The 22,789-nt window shown below is 40.7% G+C and overlaps 1 protein-coding gene across 6 annotated transcripts in view; it reads left to right on the forward strand.

Annotated features, from left to right (window-relative positions):
* Positions 1 to 22,789, forward strand: part of TMEM116 (transmembrane protein 116) — a 131,467-nt gene that overhangs the window by 41,424 nt on the left and 67,254 nt on the right. For 3 of the 6 annotated variants that reach the window (XM_066260573.1, XM_066260570.1, XM_066260572.1), the window contains exons 7-11: positions 1,266 to 1,315; positions 2,218 to 2,301; positions 2,630 to 2,768; positions 5,296 to 5,440; positions 6,014 to 6,087. In XM_066260573.1, the coding sequence (XP_066116670.1) occupies positions 1,266 to 1,315; positions 2,218 to 2,301; positions 2,630 to 2,768; positions 5,296 to 5,440; positions 6,014 to 6,087 (492 nt within the window). Of the gene's footprint in view, positions 1 to 1,265; positions 1,316 to 2,217; positions 2,302 to 2,629; positions 2,769 to 5,295; positions 5,441 to 6,013; positions 6,088 to 7,250; positions 15,019 to 22,789 lie in introns of those variants that run through there. The other 3 variants (XM_066260571.1, XM_066260574.1, XM_066260575.1) reach the window with 2 other exon arrangements.

Below are 22,789 nucleotides of genomic sequence, written 5' to 3' on the forward strand. Positions count from 1 at the left end.
CTGCTGGTCATCTTATACATAGACTTTCAATCCACACATAAGGAATGAAAAGCCCACATGTCCCTGGATAGAAAAGAGTAGAGAAAAAAAAGAAAAGAGTAGAGGATTAAACAATTATTAAAAGATGGAGCCTGACCAGGTGGTGGCACAGTGGGTGGAGCATCAGACTGGGATGCAGAGGACCCAGGCTCACACAGGGTCGCTGGCTTGAGTGTAGGATCATAGACATGACCCCATGGTCGCTGGCTTGAGCCCAAAGGACGCTGGCTTGAAGCCCAAGGTCGCTGGCTTGAGCCCAAAGTCGCTGGCTTAAGCAAGCGGTCACTCGCTCTGCTATAGCCCCCAGTCAAGGCACATATGAGAAAGCAATCACTGAACAACTAAGGTGCTGCAACGAAGAATCAATGTTTCTATATCTCTCTCCCTTCATGTCTGTCTGTCTGTCCCTGTCTGTCCCTCTCTCTGTCTCTCTCACTCTCTGACACAAAAATAAAAATTAAAAATAAAAAGAAGATGGAACATTTGCCTTTCTTGTTATTAGAAGATTTTACATTTGCCTTTCTACTTAAAAGAATTTGTTCTGGCCCTGGCCGGTTGGCTCAGCGGTAGAGCGTCGGCCTAGCGTGCGGAGGACCCGGGTTCGATTCCCGGCCAGGGCACACAGGAGAAGTGCCCATTTGCTTCTCCACCCCTCCGCTGCGCTTTCCTCTCTGTCTCTCTCTTCCCCTCCCGCAGCCAAGGCTCCATTGGAGCAAAGATGGCCCGGGCGCTGGGGATGGCTCTGTGGCCTCTGCCTCAGGCGCTAGAGTGGCTCTGGTCGCAACATGGCGACGCCCCAGAGGGGCAGAGCATCGCCCCCTGGTGGGCAGAGCATCGCCCCTGGTGGGCGTGCCGGGTGGATCCCGGTCGGGCGCATGCGGGAGTCTGTCTGACTGTCTCTCCCTGTTTCCAGCTTCAGAAAAAAAAAAAAAAAAAAAGAATTTGTTCTGGTATCCAAATCTTATATTAAGCTACTTCCTGCAGGCTCTCTCATACATGGGTGTTGTGCTTTTTAGAATAAAATTCTCTTATCTCCAATGCTAAGGAACTAACTATTTCATTGAATTTTTTTTTTTTTTTTTTTTTTTTTTTGCAAATATTACTTAACTGAAGCAAGCTGGCTCTTGGAAATTTTTGTTCTGTCAAGTGGTGAATGATGACCTAGTATTTATTATAATGTTATTGACAGTATCCTAAGCCATTACTCACATTTATTCTTTCCATAGGTTACAGATAACACTTGTCGAGTTGGTCAGATAGCCATCATTTTGTCAAGGTAAGATTTTTGCTTTCTTTCCCAGCAAAGTATGGACTCTCACTCTGGGGTCTAGATGGGAACAAAGGAGAACAAAGTTCTTTATTTCCATTGAGTTTGTCATTCATAGGTCCTCATGGAGCTTTGCCAAGTAGGAAGCCACAAATATCTGATCTTAATTCCATTTTCTCAGATAGGATAGGCAAACAGTTTGAAGTTACAGATTTGGATTTTAGTCTCAATTCCGCCATCAACTCTGTGTGACCTTCAAATATTTCCCTTTAAGTCTTTGGACTTCTAATTCTCTTTTACACATAAAGAGTTGTTATAGGTGGCTTTCAAGATCTCATCTACCTTCATAACATTGGGTAAGACTCTTAAAATTATTAAGCCTAGAAAGGGTCTGGATCTCATTTAAGTGGTCATTACAGAGTTGGTTTTAGATTTTGTAACTTTTACTCCTGGATCTTTCCTCTGGATAAATAATTGTTATTTAAAGGTATAGTTTGGAAAAGCTCCCAGGAAGGGGCTTATGGGAATAAAGTTATTTCTGGTCGCCATGGAAAGTAGAACAGACTGAGCAAGCACAGAGCTTCTTGTTAAATTTTTCTTCCACTTGAGTTTTTATCTGACCATACAACTCCCATAGACTCTTTATGAAACTCTGTTAGGGTTAATTACCCTAAGTATAAAATGAATTCCTCACACACACAAAAAAATGTATTCCTCACTTTGCTTCCCCAAGAATTGGAAAAGAAGGTATACTGAAGGGTTTTGAGGTATTTTTCTTGGAGAAATGAAATGTGTATGTATAGTGGAAAGTGGCAAGGTGGAAGAGATGGAAGAAGAACAGGAGAATGTTTTGAAAATGGAAAAGGACATGAAAAAGTCTGGATATTACAGTGATCTTTTTTTCCTTTCAGCCTGATACCTCTACTACTGATGGTACCTGTATTCTGTCTTGGCAATGCCAGTGAATGTTTTCACAACTTTAGCCAGAGCCATAGGTGAGTAAGGACCCAATCTCTCATTTTTATAGTATATATCTATTCTTTTCTATAAACAGAGATAGAAGAAGACTTTCTACATACAATCTGGCTAAGGTGCACAATGGTCTGTGGAATAATGTGTAGTTAATGCTGAAAATATGTAAGTGGAAGTAGAACACAAAGTGACTAGAATATAATGTTTCTATGAGAAGGAAAAAAGTGTTATGGATAAGAATTAGCAAAATGATAAGTAAAATTGCATGCTTATGAACTTTTGTTGCACTAATAGGAACCTCTCTCGTTTTATATCTGTGGCAGTACTCTTGTCCATTGATTCTCTCTCTAGGTGTATCCTGATGTACTCACCTCCATCAGCCATGGCTGATCTCTTGCCTTCTGCCAACACATCAGTCTGTAGGACACTTTATTTTTATGGGCTCACCATTTTCCTGGCCAGCTTTCTACTCAGCCTCTTCACCATTGTGGTATGGTACCACCTTACCTGCCTTTGTGGAAAGAAGTGGGGATAGAGTGGGATGGGGCAGTACTCCCAAGGCCTGGGAAAGATGAGATGGAGAGTCACTTTCTATAATCCTAGAATTAAGAAAGCAGCTAAGAGATATTGACAATTTAATAGTCTTTTGGACTTCCCCAAGATCGAATGATGAGTAGGGAAAAGAGCCTGTATGCATTCTGTGGGAAATATCCTCATTCTAGAACTAATATATATTCTTGTGGATCCTCATGGAGGATGAGTGCAGAAAACTAATGTATGTCACGTATATTCTTTATAGAGAGTTGACACTCTGGGACGTAGCACATGAACTTTGGTTTAATTTTCCAAATAATGAAAGTTTTATTTTCTCAATTCTTTATTTGCTATAAATTTGCATTTCTGTGATATCTAACGGGTTAAGGTACTAAGTGGTTCAGGCAGTTATTAAATGCTCATCTGACATCATCAGAATGATGTGAAATCGAAATAATCAGCTATGGGACAATGTTATTTATATTTAACTTCTAGTACAAAATTAGTAAGCAAACACATATGCCATTTAATTTGCCATATCTATTTTTCAGTATCATTTTGTCCTCTCTTCATATGCTCATTGAGGGATTACAAACTATCTACCTGCAGTTTTCTAGCACAGCTAGCACATGTGGACCAAATATAATTGTGGAAAATTCCTTTGACAATTCAAATATAAGTTATGGAGATAGCATAAATCAGATCAGCAACTTTGTAAAATATACACAGTGACTAATTTATATTAAAATGGCTTTGATGGATTCTCTTTAGAGCTAATTGACAAGGAAGACAGGTAGCCTGGCACCCTTAGGACTCCTGTTTGCTTCTTCAGAATAACCCAGGCTTCAAAGGACATTTGGAATTAGCAGTCTCATTCTTTTTTAGGTGAACTGATTCTACTAGCCATACATTTTCTCAAATAAATTAAAGCCTGTTTTTGATTCCTATGTCTGTGGGGAGAGGAAACTAGATGGCTAAACTTAAGTAATAGGTTGCTAATTTAGAGTATGGATTTGGATTATTAGGGAAAGGTTTCAAATTTGGTCATATTTTTACCAAGATTATTACCTAATTTACTCCCCGCATAAAGTACATTGCATTTCTGAACTGATTTATATTTTTTTTCATTAGCTGAATCCTATAAAGATGGACCCCAAGATGGCTCTGTGACCTCTGCCCCAGGCGCTAGAGTGGCTCTGGTCGCAACATGGTGACACCCAGGAGGGTCGCAACATGGCGACGCCCAGGATGGGCAGAGCATCGCCCCCTGGTGGGCAGAGCGTCGCCCCCTGGTGGGCGTGCCGGGTGGATCCCGGTCGGGCGCATGCGGGAGTCTGTCTGACTGTCTCTCCCTGTTTCCAGCTTCAGAAAAATGCAAAAAAAAAAAAAAAAAAAAAAAAAAAGATGGACCCCAAAAGGAAGGGGAAAGCAGTATATTTTCCATCTAAGGGCAAGAAGAGACATATTTTTCCGCTTAGAGTTGAGAATTTAAGCATAGTCGTAGTACTTAAGTATTTATTTCAAGGATATTAAGCATAGAATACTTTTTTTTAATGTGCCAATTGTACTAAAAGTTTATTTCAAAATGAAATCTTTTTTTTAAAATAATTTTATTTTTTTAATGGGGCAACATCAATAAATCAGGATACATATATTCAAAGATAACAAGTCCAGGTTATCTTGTCATTCAATTATGTTGCATACCCATCAGCCAAAGTCAGATTGTCCTCTGTCACCTTCTATCTAGTTTTCTTTGTGCCCCTCCCTCTCCCCTTCCCTCTCTCTTTCCCCCCTCCCCCCGTAACCACCACACTCTTATCAATGTCTCTTAGTTTCACTTTTATGCCCCACCTACGTATGGAATAATGCAGTTCCTGGTTTTTTCTGATTTACTTATTTCACTTCTATAATGTTATCAAGATCCCACCATTTTGCTGTAAATGATCCGATGTCATCATTTCTTATGGCTGAGTAGTATTCCATAGTGTATATGTGCCACATCTTCTTTATCCAGTCATCTATTGATGGGCTTTTTGGTTGTTTCCATGTCCTGGCCACTGTGAACAATGCTGCAATGAACATGGGGCTGCATGTGTCTTTACGTATCAATGTTAGCATAGAATACTTTTTAACACAATTTCTAATTAAGTGTTTCAAAAGAGGGTCTCAATAGATCTTAATTTTAATCTCTCATGCATATTGTGATGAGCTTCAGTTAGAAAAAAGTCCTGAAAGTTGATGTAAGGTTCATGTTTTGAACATGGTAACCACAAGTTTGGCTAGTATCTGTCCATTTTTCTAACCAAGCAAAAGTTCATTCTGAAGATAGTTTTATCTCAGAAAAAGCCTGGTCTCAGTAAAGACAGAAGAATGACCTTTCCTGTTGTCAGATCTTAAGAGAGATTCCTCTAAAATGATAGGAGGATAGACCTGGGAAGTTACTGAGCCCTGGGCAGACTGCTCACTGCTGTACCCATGTCTAGGTCTTGCTCATCCAAGCCCAGGCACTGTATAAGAAGTTTGTGAAATCAACTGGCTTCCTGGGAAGTGAACAGTGGGCAGTGATTCACATTGTGGAGCAGCGAGTGCGCTTCTACCCAGTCGCCTTCTTTTGCTGCTGGGGGCCAGGTGGGTATCTTAATGGAAAGAGCTGGGCAATGGAGAGGGCACTGTTGGGTTCTCATCAAGCAAAGTGGTCTCATGAAGAAAGATGACTACAAAGACCTGTCCAGCATGTCAAATTTAAGTTGGTTCCACTCATATTTTCAGTTTTCTCCAACCTCCTTAACTTCTTATGTTTTGGAAATTAAGATAATTAGACATTTGATGCAACCTGATATGAGAGGTGATGTCCTGATTGAACTCGAGATATTAATACCTGTTCTTCCTGCTACATAAAGTTGCAGTGAGGATCAGACTGGTTAATGTTTATGAAAGAGCTTTTTAAACTCTAAAATGTTAAAAAGTGTAACTTATTACCTTTCTGTAGTAAATCTTGCCACCATTGCCATGCTTAATTTGCAAAGTTTCAGTTTAACCAATGAGGAGTAAAAGTTGGAGACCCAAGGCCCAGTGGTTTATAAGAGCTTAATCCCACTGCTGGTCTTCATTATGCCCATAGCTCCCATTCTAACAGTGCTTAGGCATGTATACTGAAGGCAGCTGAGACTGGCAACAAGATTCCTCTTTGTGTCTTCACAGCTATCATCTTGATGATCATGAAGCTGATCAAGCCACAGGACACCAAGCTTCACATGGCTCTCTATGTCCTCCAGGTAATACATTCAACACCAGCATCTCTAGTCTCACCCTTCTTATCCTAGTCTCTTATACTGCCATTATTCTGTAAGCACAGTTTTTCCTTCTCTAGGTATTTCAACATTGCAAAAGAAAAAATATATTATTTATATTTACTTATGAAGAATATGAATTTTTCCTCACAGCTGAGGTGGATACTTTTGTGAAAGTGCTCTCATGCATTTCAGAGCATATGTATGGCTGGTCAGCTTCATTTTATTGATGTATTTTTAAGGAAAACAAGATTTACCAGCAAATGTTCTTATAAAACACTAATAGTGACCTGATTCTCTCCCATCCAAGTGAACAGAATGGGTAAATTAGCTATTCCAGGTGAATGGGAAGAGAGTAGTAGAAAAATGGAATGCTTCTCTTTTATCTTCCTTTATCAGATTTAAGAAAGCTTTTTTTTTTTTTTGTATTTTTCTGAAGCTGAAGCTGGAAACGGGGAGAGACAGACAGACAGACTCCCGCATGTGCCCGACCGGGATCCACCCGGCACGCCCACCAGGGGGCGACGCTCTGCCCACCAGGGGGCGATGCTCTGCCCCTCCGGGGCGTCGCTCTGTTGCGAACAGAGCCACTCTAGCGCCTGGGGCAGAGGCCAAGGAGCCATCCCCAGCGCCCAGGCCATCTTTGCTCCAATGGGGCCTTGGCTGCGGGAGGGGAAGAGAGAGACAGAGAGGAAGGAGAGGGGGAGGGGTGGAGAAGCAGATGGGCGCTTCTCCTGTGTGCCCTGGCTGGGAATCAAACCCGGGACTTCTGCATGCCAGGCCAACGCTCTACCACTGAGCCAGCCGGCCAAGGCCTTAAGAAGCTTTTGGGGCTATCTGACTATGCTAATAGGGCAGTTTTTTCTCGTACCTAACCTGGGATATGGGGCAATAAGGAGGGGCATTGAAACCACTTCATTGTCCTTATCTGTATACTAAAAATATGGCCAACTCTCTATCATCCATAACAAGTAAAGTGTGAAGAATGAGTTCAGGAAGAGCTAGAAAAATATTAAAAAGTGACACCAGATCTTGATATATGAGATTGAAGAAATGTAACAACACTTTCTAAATAAGGGAACAGGGACTATTCCCTGGATCTCTGAAAACCTGAAGGATGGGCTCCATCACCCCTTCATCTCCTCTAGGCTCTAACAGCATCATCCCAGGGTCTGCTCAACTGTGGAGTATATGGATGGACACAGTACAAGTTCTTTCAACTAAAGCAAGAGGCTCGGCGTGATGCAGACACCCAGACACCATTATTATGCTCTCAGAAGAGATTATATAGCAGGGGCCTAGATCCATTGGAGTCTACCCTTGCTTTTGCCACCAGCACTTCCACCATTCTTTAAAACTATAATACCATAATACGGGGACTGGAGTTATTTCACACTAAGGCATTGGGAAGAGTGTTGGGGAACATCATAAGTCTTTTCTAACCATGCCTAAAACTAGGGAAGTGAAAGGGAGTATAGTGCCATTGTTAGTCGCTGTTCTAGAAAAATTGGGCAGGATCTCTTTATTATTTTCAGATTCACTAGTGATTCCTAAAGTCTTTGTTCAGGGAGATGAAGCCACTTTCTATCTATAATATGAGATGGACTCATATTACCTCGATGAATATTAGATTTGTCTAAGTCTTTTCTAGAAAAAAATTCCAGTTTATTATTTATACATATCACTTTAGGCTCTCTACTCCGTGGTTGCAGGGAAATAGGGTGGCGTGCAAGTTTGCTCAGATCTCATTGCTGTTACAGTCTCTGAGGTTGGACAAAGAAAGTTCTGGGTTTCTGTTCTTTGAAGAGGCTTGGAAACTCAAAATAAGCAAGGCCAACAACTATTAAAAAAATGACAATGGGATCCCCAGATATATCACTTTCTAGTCTAGTATGTTCAGTGCTATTCTAGGTCTTGACAATAGAGATCACCCTACTCTACAAAATTAAAGCCAATCTTTTGAAATTATAGGGAATAATAAGATTTAAGATAAATCATAACTAAAGAAAACTAGGAATCAAAAACTCTAAACTCATTTACAAGCAGAAGTCCTAAGTTGGTTTAATAGTGCCTGGACATTGAATTAGGTTGAATCATATGAACTTGACATTTTTGTAGGTGAAAATGGTCTAACATCAGTTTTACATGGTTCAATATAACAGTGATAATTATGTTTTTAGAACAAATGAGTGAACAAATGAATGAATGACTAATAAGTAGAATTTGAACCTTTTGGGAATGAAAAGATTCTTAGACTAGAGCAGCGGTTCTCAACCTGTGGATCGCGACCCCGGTGGGGGTCGAATGACCAAAACACAGGGGTTGCCTAAAGCCATCGGAATGACCCCTGTGTTTTTTGGTCGTTCAACCCCCGCCGGGGTCGCGACCCACAGGTTGAGAACCGCTGGACTAGAGAGTCTCATTTATGGGTAGAAATATCTAATCTGTTTCTTCCTCTTCAATCACATAACAAGTGATGTTTGCTTGTTCTCTCAGTTAAATTATGAACAAGTCCAGTCTGATGCCAGGATATCAGATACTATGATGCCAAAACAAGAGGGAAAACAGATGGACAAAGTGACTGGAAGGAAAATTTATAAAATATCTGGAACTCATAATCAAATGCTTCTCACCTGATAAATTCCCTTAGTCTGTCTGTTCAGTGCAAAATTCTTAAGATTAAAGAAAATTGACAGGGTAGATAACAATGGGAGATTTCATAGGATACTCTGAAAAGTAAGTTCCAGAGAGCTTTCCAAAGGAAATCTCCATAGGAATTTTAGGGAGTCAATAACAGCTCTTTAGATTTTAGGCCATGAGCTTCAGCCTTACTATGGAGGATAACATGATGACTCTGTTCTGTCAACATCACATCTTGAGTCCTCTCATTGCCCCAAAGCTCTGGAGACCTGATTTCTGGGTAGCACAGGACAAGAAAGATTGCCTTACCTAGGGAGCTGCTTTAACTTCTTTTAATTTAAAAACTAACAAGCGTTTGGCATTCAGAAAGATGGATGGAAGCAAGAAAGAAGTCCCATCTTCATAGACCTTGATGGGCACTAGAACTAAGGAATCCATTCTTAAAATGTCCTTCCAATATTACTTTATATTAGAAAGAATTACCAAATATTTGTCAAGTTTGGTCATCTTGCTTTTTTGATGAATTTTGTGCATTGACGCTGGTCTTAGATCTTCTGTGGATGTAAGCAAACGAAAAGGAAGTAGGAATGAGAAATAATAAAAGATTAAGTAAGATGCAGATTAGGATGATCAGTATTTTGTCATACAGAGAGTCAGAAAGGACACGTGAAGCTGGGCCACTGTTTAAACTGTACCCCATAAGCCTTGAACTCACATGTAGGAGGAGCATAGACAATAGACACGGTGGCAGTTCTTAAAATTGTTGCAAATACTCCTCTCATGAAACTCGTTCAGGTTCCAGTCATAGTGAAGTATAGTGATATCATAGCAGTTTGGATTGATACAGATCTTCTATGGACCACATGGGATATCATCCTTCAACTTCTTCTCAACAGCCCAGTCTGTAGCTTAAAGAAAACTGTACTTTAACCCATGTGGTCTGCATGCGGAACTGGGTAAATGTTTGATATTTTTCAGTATATGGGAGCCTTTGGATGTTTTCACATAGCAGCCTCCCACATTTAACATCTGTTGACTTTCACTTGCTGAAGACCTTAAATATCCCTTTAGATTCACTGCCACAGCTTCCAGACCTGTCCCTCATGGTATTCATGTAATGATAGCAAATTTCCCAGGCAACTTCTCTGCCCTCTTCAGAGATTTTAGCACACTGATTCTCTAGGCTTTGCCACCAGCCCTGGTAACAATGCCCTTGTTATATGCAAGGGGTGCCATCTTGCATGTATGTATTGTTCTGCACCAGGTCTGCATCTTGCTTGAAAGTATTTGTCTATAATGGAGGTACCATTACAGTATTCTTGGAGGTCGCACTCATCCACATTGAAGCAGCAAGGTATAGTTTGCCTTTAGAAATCTGCAGTTTTTACAGCAAGATGGAAATGCACAATCTGAACCCCTTCAGCCAGCATAAGGACAGACAACAGTGATCCTTTTGACAATTAAGGACATTGTCATAATCACCTCCTTCTCTTTTATCCACTCTCCTCTTTCCACTGTATGAATTTCCAAAGGAGCTTTGTAACTGAGGTTTATGAAACAGGCATCTTCCTCTGTGCTTATATAACAGCTGATGGAAGTAGTGGAACCTGCAGTTGCTGAAGCCAATATCTACAATAATAACTTAATGTACAGTGCAGAGGTCCAGCCAGGGCATTTGCAGGCCATACGGCTATGCTTTATTTTCAAGTTGTGGCCAAGTGCATGAGCCGTGCGAGCTGCATAATGTGGTATATCTTCAAGACTGGAGACTGGTTGCATCCTCATCACTTGGCCCTGGTACTTCCCAAGACTTTGGCCAATAGTCATATGAGCAACATCATGCTTCACTCTCCTCAAAAGGTGCCAGTTTCTCCAAAAATTTTGAAATATTTCTGCATAGACTGGGAGATTTTTACTAGGTTTCTCTGTGTTTATATCTCAACTTAGTAAAAACTTTCACAAATAACTTTTTCATGTACCTATTGACCAGGGTATGGGCATCCATTATAATCTGTTTGTCTTGGTAACACTATTATTTGGAATCTCTTGTCAACACCAATAAACATGTACATGTGTGGGAAGTGTCCACATATAGGGCATGTTAACTGAGGAGGGTTCTCTTCTGCTCTGAAATAGTGAATTGGTTAAGGGCTAAGAGCCCATCCTTTTTGTCTCCACAGACTGCATAAGACTCAACTAATTCTAAAGATAGGCTATAAATCATATGCTTAAAATTCTTTCAAGTACAGGCAAAAGAGTTCCATATAAGGTCAGAATTCCCTTAACCCTGAGCAAGTGCTATAGTCACAGAGCATCCAGATCACTCTCTGAATACCCATTCATCCTGAATAAAAGGCATATCCAAGCCCAGTGTCCTATTTTGAAATGTATAAACAGGAAAGTTGTTGACAAATAATCCCTTCTCTTGCTTCAAATTAATAATATGCCATTTTTCTTGTATGAGCAAGTCATAGGCCACATTTTTCTGCTTTTTTTATTCAATTCTCTGAACATCATTAGATTCTAGGGATGACTATCTCATCATAAAGCTATCCCCACTTAGAGTGGGGAGATTTTATATATATATTTATATATATATATAAACTATAGTTACTACAAGCAAGATCACATGCAGCTTAATATGGGAAGGGCCCATTCTCAAGCATCCTACCTTGGGAATTATGGAAGAGAAATCAACCTTACCATGAGCATTTGATTCATAGAAGAAAGGGCAGAGAAAGAGGCAAAGTTTCTAATTGGGTTGTCATGGCCTAAGTGAAATAGCTAGTGATCCCAGACCTCTGTCTCTTGGTTGCCTTCCCTGGGACCCAAATCTTTGTGACACAGTCTTTTGGCCAAAGCTCAAAGCTATGCTGCATGCCAGGACAGTTGCTCCCACCCCTGAGTATTACATGATGACACTGCATTTTGCCTGTGTCTCTTCCTGTTCTTTTTTTTTTCTGACAGAGACAGAGAGAGTCAGAGAGAGGGACAAACAGGGATAGACAGACAGGAAGGGAGAGAGAGGAGAAGCATCAGTTCTTTGTTGTGGCACCTTAGTTGTTCATTGATAGCTTTTTCATATGTGCCTTGGCCGCAGGGCTACAGTAGACTGAGTGACCCTTTGCTCGAGCCAGCGACCTTGGGCCCAAGCCAGTGAGCCTTGCTTAAACCAGATGAGCCCACACTCAAGCTGGCAATCTCGGGGTCTCGAACCTGGGTCCTCCACGTCCCAGTCCCACGCTCTATCTACTGCGCCACCGCCTAGTCAGGCTTTTCCTGTTCTTTTTGTGTGTGTGTGTGTGTGTGTGTGTGTGTGTGTATTTTTCTGAAGCTGGAAACGGGGAGAGACAGTCAGACAGACTCCCGCATGCGCCCGACCGGGATCCACCCGGCACGCCCACCAGGGGCGATGTTCTGCCCACCAGGGGGCGATGCTCTGCCCCTCCGGGGCGTCGCTCTGCTGCGACCAGAGCCACTCTAGCGCCTGGGGCAGAGGCCAAGGAGCCATCCCCAGCGCCCGGGCCATCTTTGCTCCAATGGAGCCTTGGCTGCAGGAGGGGAAGAGAGAGACAGAGAGGAAGGGGGGGGGTGGAGAAGCAAATGGGCGCCTCTCCTATGTGCCCTGGCTGGGAATCGAACTCGGGTCCCCCGCACACCAGGCCGACGCTCTACCGCTGAGCCAACCGGCCAGGGCCCTTTTCCTGTTCTTGTTGTGTGTTCTTTCTTTAGGAGTGTGTTTACTTTGCATCGTTTCTCAAAGAACAAAAGTTATATTGCTACTTAGCTGTGCTCCTGCTATCTTTATAGAGGGGTATACCAAGGAGAGGAAACTATCAAAGGTCCAGCCAGTACTATGATGCAGAATCAAGCCCTGAGAAAAGAAAAAAATACGTAACTACCTACCCCCAGCCCCAGTCCCCATGGAACAGCCTTCTCCTCCTATCGTCTGTTATTCTTTTGAGTTGTTGAAACTAAAGGTTCCAGAGCAGGGGTTTCTGGATCTGTGGGTAGGTCACAGGCCTCTGCTGTCCAGTGCCTTTTGCACCATTTCCTACTCTGTACCATAAAGCTCATTTTAAACCTCCAATCCTTTTCCTTTTTTTCCTCATTATTTACAATATGTTTATTTATTTGCTCAATCCTGGAAATACATGTAAATTATTTTTTAGAATAACTAAACTATGCCTCTGGAAAAAGCAAGTATATGATCTGGAGAACAATGTTTGTGTCTTTAACCTTAGGGAACAAGGTCAAAATGATGTTCTTCAAAACTAGGATAGTCCTTATCCATCTAGACCTATTGAGTGTAGTTACAGTATTCATTTTAAATATAGTTAGTCTTGGGTGGTGTAGGTAAACACGGTACTCGCCTCCTTCCTCAACCACATCAGAATCACAACTAAACTGAGGTTTCCAGTCAAGATGGCAGCGTAGCTAAACATGGTACTCACCTCCTCCCACAGCTACATCAAAATTACAACCAAACTTCAGAACAACCATCCTTCAGAACTAGCTGAAATCTGGCTGAACGGAAGCCCTACAATGAGGGAATTAAAGAAGCAATATTGAAATTAGTAGGAGGGTGGAGATGGAGAACAGGCTGGTCTCACACTCGTATGTGGCAGATAAAAATCAAGGGGGATATCTTGGCTTGGAGAGGTTCCCCCCGAGGAGTGAGGGGTCCCAGCCCAAGTTCCAGTGCCAAGAAGAGCAGTCCTCATAATTTCTGGTTGTAAAAACTAGCGGAGATGGAAGCTGGGGAAGACGGAGGGCTAATGGTGTCCCAAGCAATTTCTGTAAAGGGCCTGTACATGGACTTACTCTGATTCACTCCCTCTGGCTCTCACTCTGGGATATTAGCTTAAAAGGCACCAAGAACATATAGGAAGTAACTGAATTGCCAACATCAGGATGAGAGCTGGGGATCAGCTTTCTCCCAGACAGAAATGCTGGCACAGGCCATTTTTCCTTTTCTGAGCCCTTCTCCTACTGCGCTGGCAAGGGGGCACCATATCTGAGTCTCCATCAGTCTGCCTAATACCGTTGGCCCTGCCCTGATGATTCCCTGAGACAAGCCCCACCCAACTTTCTGGCCCACCCAAGCTGTTTCCAGTGACTCTTCCATACGAATTTGCAGCTCAGGCATCAGATTTTCCTAAATCTTTCAAACAAGAAACATCTGACCTCAGCGTGCCCCATACCTCTCGCTAAGTGATCTCAGGTCTGGCACTAGCTTTAGCCAAGTTTGGTTTACATCTTGGCCTTTTGTCTTGGCACCTCTAAGACCAGCACAAGTAGAAATTGTCTGTAGTTTGTTTTGTAGCTCATGCTGGGTGGCCCCAGGTGGAACACAAGTGGCCGCTAACCTTGGCCTGCACCTTCCTGAAGATTCCGGAGCCAGTACACCCAGTGGAAAGCTCCAGACCTCATTGGAGCACCACCAGCCTATTACTACCTATACAAGCAATACACTCAAGGGGTTGACTCAGGAGACACCAGAGCCCCACTGAAATAATTCCTGCTCTATGGGGTGTGCCCCTATATAGCTGATCCTCCACAGTGGTCTCTGGTCAAAGTCAGTCCTTTCAGCTGATCAGCCTGGGGGTAAATCCCTTTCACTGATGTTCTGACAGCAATCAAGGCTCAACAACAAGAGGAGGGTATACACAGCTCACATGGGGGGGGTGCTGGTAACTCTAGTGCTCAACTTGGGTGATCAGGGAGGACTGTGCTTCTGGACCTTATAGAGCATCTACTACCTTAGGCTACTCTACAAAGCCCAGGAGACATAGCAGCTCCACCTAATACATAGAAACAGACAAAGTGAGGCTGCCAAAATGAGGAGACAAAGAAACATGTTCCAAATGAAAGAAGAGAACAAAAACTCCAGAAAAAGAACTATAACAAAATGGAGACAAACAATCTACTAGATGGCTACTTCAAAACAATGGTTATAAGGATGCTCAGTGAACTTAGTGAGAACCTCAACAACAACAAAAAGAACCAGTCAGAAATGAAGGATACACTAACTGAAATTAAGAATAAGTTACAGGGAATCAGTAGTAGAGTAGATGAAGCTGAGATTCAGATCAGTGATTTGGAATATAAGGAAGCCAAAACACCCATTCAGAACAGCAAAAAGAAAAAAAGAATCCAAAAAAAATGAGGATAGTGTAAGGAGACTCTGGGACAACTTCAAGCACACCAATATTAATATCATGGGGGTGCCAGAGGAAGAAAGAGCAAGAAATTGAAAACCTTTTGAAAAAATACTCACAGAAAACTTTCCTAACCTGGTGAAAGAAATAGACATACAAGTGCAGGAAGTAGAGAGAGTCCCAAACAAGATGAACTCAAAGAGGTCCACACCAAGACACATTATAATTAAAATAGAAAAAATGTAAAGACAAAGAGAAAATCTTAAAAGCAGCAAGAGAAAAGCAGTTAGTTACCTACAAGGGAGCTCCTATAAGACTGTCAGTAACAAAACCTTTGAAGGCCAGAAGGGAATGGCACAAAATATTCAAAGTGATAGAAAGCAAGGACCTACAACCAAGATTACTTTACCAAGCAAAGCTATCAATTGGAATTGAAGGAGGAGTAAAGGCCTTCTCAAACAAGAAAAAGCTAAAGGAGTTCATCAGCACCAAACCAGTATTATACTAAATGTTAAAGGGTCATCTATAAAAAGAAGAAAAAAAAAGATTAAAAGTATGAACACTAATGTGGCAAAAAATATGTATCCATCAACAATTGATTCTGAAAAGCAAAATAAACATGCAAGCAGAACAGAAACAGACTCATAGATACAGAGAACATTTTGTTGGTTACCAGATGGGAGGAAGGTTGGGATAACGGGTGTAAAAGGTGAAGGGATTAAGAAGTACAAATTGGTTGTTACAGAATAGTCATGGGAATGTCAAGTACAGCACAGGGAATACAGTCAATAATCTTATAATTATGTATAGTGTCAGATGGGTGTGAGATTTATCAGGATGATCACTTAGTAAGTTGTGTCTGATCATTGGGATGTACACTGAAACTAATATAATAATATATGTCAACTGTAACTGAAAAATAAAATGATTTTTAAATGAAAAAAATAGTTAGACTCATATATTACTGCTTGTATTTCCCTTTGGTTTGTAAAATGTTACCATTATTCTAAAAGTCAGTACTATACAAAAAAAGTATACTCAGAGTACACCTCCTAGAGCCTTTAACCTGTCCTCATTCTTTCCACCCAATTTCTTCTGCTCACCAATCTCAATAATACTTAGTTTATTTTTTCTGTATTTCTTTCTGCACAAATTAGCAAATATATGTATATCTTATTTTATCCCTACTTACGTAATGTAGCATGACATTTTATACTTTTCTTTTTAAACTTAAATACAGTGTGTCCATAAAGTCATGGTGCACTTTTGACCGGTCACAGGACAGCAACAAAAGACGATAGAAATGTGAAATCTGCACCAAATAAAAGGAAAACCCTCCCAGTTCCTGTAGGATGATGTGGCAGCATGTGTACATGCGTAGATGATGACGTAACACCGTGTAATACAGCGAAGCAGCCCATGGCCATGCCAGTCGAGATGTGGACGGTACAGAGGAAAGTTCAGTGTGTTCTGTGGCTCGCTAAATTCTAATCTGTGACCAAAGTGCAATGTGAATATCAGTGTGTTTATAACAAAGCACCACCACATAGGAATAACATTACTCGGTGGGATAAGCAGTTGAAGGAAACCAGCATTTTGGTGGAGAAACCCCGTTCTGGTAGGCCATCAGTCAGTGACAAGTCTGTAGAGGCTATACGGGATAGCTACCTAAGGAGCCCTAAAAATCTGTGCATGAGCTCACATCGAACTGCACTGAACAAGTATGAAACAGAGAGTTTTCCTTTTATTTGGTGCAGATTTCACATTTCTATCATCTTTTGTTGCTTTCCTGTGACCGGTCAAAGTGCACCATGACTTTACGGACACACTGTATATATTGTATAAATCGCCCCATATCATTTTATAGAGATCTTTCTTATTTTTTTTTATAACTACATAGTACTCCATTTTGTGGATGTACCAATTTATTCAATCATTCTCCTATGTATGGGCTTTTAGGGTTTTTTATATTATTTTGAAATTACACACATTCAACAACAAACAACATTGCGCACATGTATTTTTTGGAGGCAAATTCCTAGAAATGGGAAGGCAGTAAGTGCTAAGTACATATGTAACTTTGTTTGATATTGCCAAATTCCCCTTCAGAAAGGTTTTGCCAGTTTGCATACCTACTAGCAATGTAATAGAGTGCCTGTATCCCCACAGTCTAAGCAACAGAGTATGTTGCTATGCTACACATTTTAATTTTCGCCAACCTGATAAGTGAGAAGTGGCATCTTAGTGTTAATTTGAATTTTTCTAATTTTGAGTTAATTTTATATTTGTTGGGGGGGAATTGTTTTTATTTTTAATTGACCATTATGAATCCTCAAATTGTGTAGTCATTATTGATAACGATGCCTTTTCTCCTATTACATGCTGACATCATGGATTGGCAGGTTGCCACCTTATTCAGTACTGTTAGTTCTGCACATTGTAGATGCTTAATAAATGTTTACTAGTGAATGATTTAAGCAGAGCAAGCCTTAAAATATAGGGCCAGTTTCATTCCCTGAGCAGGATGCTTCTTGCCATTCCCTAGCACAACCAAAATCTTGCTCAGATGCAATAATGCTAAATATTTATAAACAGACAAGTCATAAAAATTTTATAGAATGCCTGGGGTAGTGAACACACAAAACAGTATATGGATGACGTATTATATAGTTGTATTAACTGATGTCACTCCAATAAATTTAATTTAAAAATCGAGTCTAACAGATTTAATAATTATAAAGACAAAATAAATTTTAATATAAAAAGTTTATAAAACCTCATCTCCCCCAAATGAAGTTTGAACCCCATTAAGATAGACTATGGTAAGGGAAGGACAAGTTTTAATGTGGGCAGGACTGAGCAGGGGTGATTCAGCATGTTAAAACTCCAGGTTCAATGGTCAGCGTTTCCTATAAAGATCAGATGACAATCCTTTATTCTGCATTATGTGTATCTGTCTCTAGGAAGTATATCCTTTCATCTCCATTATATTTGAAGGCTCTGGTCACTCATGACCCAGTCAGCTGCTCCCCAAAAAACTCTGATGATGATCCATAGCTACCCTCTACCTGGCTTTTCTGTGTGGTTATTGTCCTTTCTGTGCTGCCTCAGGCCATCAGAAATCCAGGTCCTCCCCTTAGTTCTCCTCCAAGCACTGCCAAGTCCAGGCTCTAGATTTTTATTCAGATTTGGGGAAAATAAAGAGAAATTACAATGTGAAAAGAACACATTTGGATGTTGCCAATATTAATGTTCCTGGAATCCAGGGATGTGACATGCTCCACTGGGGGACTTGGACAAGCCATCTCTCTCCTTTCACCTGACCTGACCTGACATCCTTTCTTCTTTCTGTAGGAATGCTTTTGGAAATATCCTTATAGTGTGGAATCAGACCCAACTCCATTCTTGGGGGTCCAGTGAAAGGGAAATTAGAAAAAAATTTACTGATAATTCAGATCATATCATCATAACCTCATATGGATGTAGTCATGCCCACAATGAAGGCACGGCATTACATGAGTTTGAAAAATTTTATCTTTTGGTATGTCCACAGTTCATAATTTAAGCCTATTCTTTTATTTTTATCTTCATTGAGATATAATTTACATATTTTAGGTTTACAACATGATTCATATTTATATATATTGTGAATGATCACGTCTAGTTAACATTCATTGCCACACAATCACAATTTTTTTCCCTTTTTTCTTTTTTTAATTTATTTTTCAGATGAGAGCAGGGAAGATAGTGAGGCAGACTCCTTCATGCACCATGACCGGGATTCACCTGGAAACCCCACCTGGGGCCAGTGCTTGAGTACTGAGCTATGTTTAACACCTGGGGCCGTAGTGCTTTGATGGAGCTATCCTCATTGATCCATGCCATACTCAAACCAGTTGAGCCACTGGCTGTGGGAGGGGAAGAGAAAAAGGAGGTGGAGAGGGAGGGGGGTAGAAACAGATGGGCGCTTCTCCTGTTTGCCCTGAGTGGGAATTGAACACAGGACATCCATATGCCAGGCTGACGCTCTATCCACTGAGCCACTGGCCAGAGCCAATTTTTTTTTAAATTAATTTATTTTTAAATTTTTTTTTCTATTCATTTTAGAGAGGCAAGTGAGAGAGAGAGAGAGAGAGAGAGAGAGAGAGAGAAGGGGGAGGAGCAGAAAGCATCAACTCCCATATGTGCCTTGACTAGGCAAACTCAAGGTTTTGAACCAGTGACCTCAGCGTTCCAGGTCAACGCTTTATCCACTGCGCCACCACAGGGCAGGCCACAATTTTTTATTTATTTATTTTTTTAAGCTTTTTTTTTTTTTTATTCATTTTTTTTTTAGAGAGGAAAGGGAGAGACAGAGAGAGAGAAGGGGGGGAGGAGCAGAAAGCATCAACTCCCATATGTGCCTTGACCAGGCAAGCCCAGGGTTTCGAACCGGCGACCTCAGCATTTCCAGGTCGACACTTTATCCACTGCGCCACCACAGGGCAGGCCCAATTTTTTTTTCTTAAGACCCATTCTCCTAGTAACTTCCAAGCATATAGTGTTATTAACTATAGTTATATCCCCAGGAGTTATTTATAACTGGAAGTTTGTACTTTTTTACTACATTCACCCATTTCCCCCACACCTCTGGCAACCACTTATATGTTCTCTGTGAGGTCTTTTTTGTTTGTTTTAGGTTCCACATATGAATGAGATCATATGATATCTGTCTTTCTCTGTGTGGCTTATTTTATTTGGTACATTGCCTTCAGGGTTCATCCATATTGTGGCAAATGGCAAGATTTCCTTTTTTATGGCTAAATATAATCCATTGTATATGTAGATGTAAATACACTTGTGTGTATATATATTATATATAGTCCAATCACCGAGCCATCCAGTCAGGGAAAATTGTTAAGTTTTAAATGGTAAATTTTATAGTATGTTAATTATACACCAATAAAACTATTTTAAAGACTAACAAAATTGCCCTGGCCAATCGGCTCAGTGGTAGAGTGTTGACCCAGTGTATGGATGTCCTGGGTTTGATTCCTGGTCAGGGCACACAGAAGAAGTGACCATATGCTCCGCTCCCCTCTCTCCCTCTTCTCTCTCTCTCTTTCTCTCTTCCTCTCCCTTTCCCACAGTTTTGACTTGATTGATTCGAGTGCATTGGCCCCAGGCACTGAGGATGGCTCCATGGAGCCTCTGCCTCAGGTGCTAGCATGGCCCCAGATGGGCAGAGCATCAGCCCCAGATGGGGGTTGCCAGGTGGATCCCAGTTGGGTGCATGCAGGAGTCTGTCTGTCTATCTCCCTTCTTGTCACTTGGAAAGAAAAAGACTAAAAAAATTAAATATAAGGCTAAAGTTCTCTTTCAATTATGAATTTAATATATTTGTTCCAGATTTTCTTTTAGGTAGAAAATGTTATTTATTTTCTACGTCAAATTGTAACTTTTTTTTTCTTTTGTAGTCTTTAAATATCTAAATATTGGATTAACTACATAGGATTATCATAAACACAAAACACTGATGAGTTATGCTAACCAGGAAGAATTGCTGCCATTCCCCTATCCCTCATATTACACAATTTAAATGTAATGTAAGGAAATTTTTGTTTTATTTAAATTTACTGGAATGACATTAATAGGATCATATAGGTTTCAAGTGTGCATGTCTATAATTCATGATCTACATATTGCATTGTGTTTTAGAATTCAAGCCTAAATTCCTGAAGATGTTTTATGTTTTTTCTTCTAAAAAGTTTTATAATTTAATATTTCACAGTTAAAATCTATGATCTCTTTTAAGGTAATTTTTTTTATAAAATGTGAAGGTTACATATTGAGGTTCTTTTTCTTTTTTTTTGTCCATGTATGCCTAATTTTCTAGCACCATTTGTTGAAAAGACTGGCCTTCCTCAACACAATTGTTTTTGCCCCTTTGTCAAAAATCTGTTGGCCGTACATGTATGGGTTCTCTATTCTGTTTTATTGACCTGTGTATCTATTCTATTACCAATCCCATGCAGCTTTGAAATTCAATAGAGTGATTCCTCCCTTGTTATTCTTTTCTAAAATTATTTTAACTATTCTAGGTCCTTTGCCTTTTAGAAAATTTATATTCACAATAAATATTTCACAGTGTCACATGTCAAATCATTAGGTCAGTGGTTCTCAAAGTGTGTGCCAGAGCGCACTGGTACACCCTAGAAGATTTCCAGGTGCGCCCTATGGTATTCCAGAGAAATATGTGTCTGTTGGAGACCAAAAAACCAACAGGGTTTTTGGAGTTTAGATTTTTGGGGGACAGAGGTGTGGGGAATTGGCTGTAAGCTGATAGTCTGCCCAACCCCCCACCTCACTTGCCTAATTAGGTTGCAAAATGCTATTAAGCTATGGTGCTGGATTGTTTACACTACCCCACATGTTCCCCGGAAACACTGGAGGCAAGTTTCTTCTATCCTTTGTTTGGTGTAGAGTTAAGATGATATGTATGGTGGGAGTTTTCTGCACTCAACACAATTAAGAATAAAAAGAGAGGAATTCTTCAACATATTGATGAAGAAATGAGAATTTGCCCTTCAAATATAGGCCCAAACATTGAAGAAATAGCTAGGACACATCAGGCTCATGTTTCTCATAAACACAAGAATGAAAAAACTTAACACATTTGTTCTGGGACTTGCCGAATTTACTAAATCTTACTAAGAATGTATCTATATATATGAAAAGATACTTTTTTGTTATTTTCTTATTTTTTAACCCCTCTTTTTTATGAATTCTAAAAAGCATAACTCAAAAAATGTAACATAAAAATGTTTTTTAATGTCAGAATAAATTTAATTTTGTTGTATTTATTTAGTTTAATTACCATAAAAGCATGCTTGCACTTAATATGTTTTTTCTTTACTATTTGGCTTAATTATTATAACATATTTCTCAAATTTGTATATAGTGCACCTATAATTATTTGTAGGATTTTAAATGAGCCCTGACTTCAAAAAGTTTGAGAACCACTTCATTAGGTTGTACACTTTAAATATATAAATTTGTAAATTGTACATCGGCCCTGGCCGATTGGCTCAGTGGTAGAGCATCGGACTGGCGTGCAAGAGTCCCAGGTTTGATTCCCGGCCAGGGCACACAGGAGAAGCACCCATCTGCTTCTCCACCCCTCCCCCTCTCCTTCCTCTCTGCCTCTCTCTTCCCCTCCCGCAGCCAAAGCTCCATTGGAGCAAAGATGGCCCGGGTGCTGAGGATGGCTCTGTGGCCTCTGCCTCAGGTGCTAGGATGGCTCTGGATGCAACAGAGCAACGCCCCAGAGGGTCAGAGCATCGCCCCCTGGTGGGCATTCCAGGTGGATCCTGGTCGGGCGCATGAGGGAGTCTATCTGACTGCCTCCCCGTTTCTAGCTTTGGACAAATGCAAAAAAAAAAATTGTACCTCAATGACACAGGGTGGGTGGAGGTGTCGGGGCGGGGGGGAAAGTTGAGGAGAAAAAATACCAAAAGTTTGATAGAAAAAGGAATAGACAATTATTTTAAAATATAAAAAATGGCCTTTAAACATATTAAAACATAATAGTGGTCATAAGGATGCATGAGTGTCTTTTTGAGAGAGAGAGACAGGAAGAAGCGGGAGAGAGATGAGAAGCATCAATTTATAATTGCTTCACTTTAACTGTTTATTGATTGCTTCTCCTATGTGCCTTGACTGGGGGGCTCAAGATGAACCAGTGACCCCTTTCTGGCTTAAGCCAGAGACTTTGAGATCGTATTGACGATCCCATGCCCAAGCTGGCGACCCTGCACTCAAGCTAGTAAGCCTATGCTCAAGCCAACAAGCCTGCACTCTACCCAGCAACTTCCTGGGTTTTGAACTGGGGCTCTCAGCATCCTGGG

This window comes from Saccopteryx bilineata, chromosome 2 (genome assembly GCF_036850765.1).
Source record: "Saccopteryx bilineata isolate mSacBil1 chromosome 2, mSacBil1_pri_phased_curated, whole genome shotgun sequence".
NCBI classification, from domain to species: Eukaryota; Metazoa; Chordata; class Mammalia; order Chiroptera; family Emballonuridae; genus Saccopteryx; species Saccopteryx bilineata.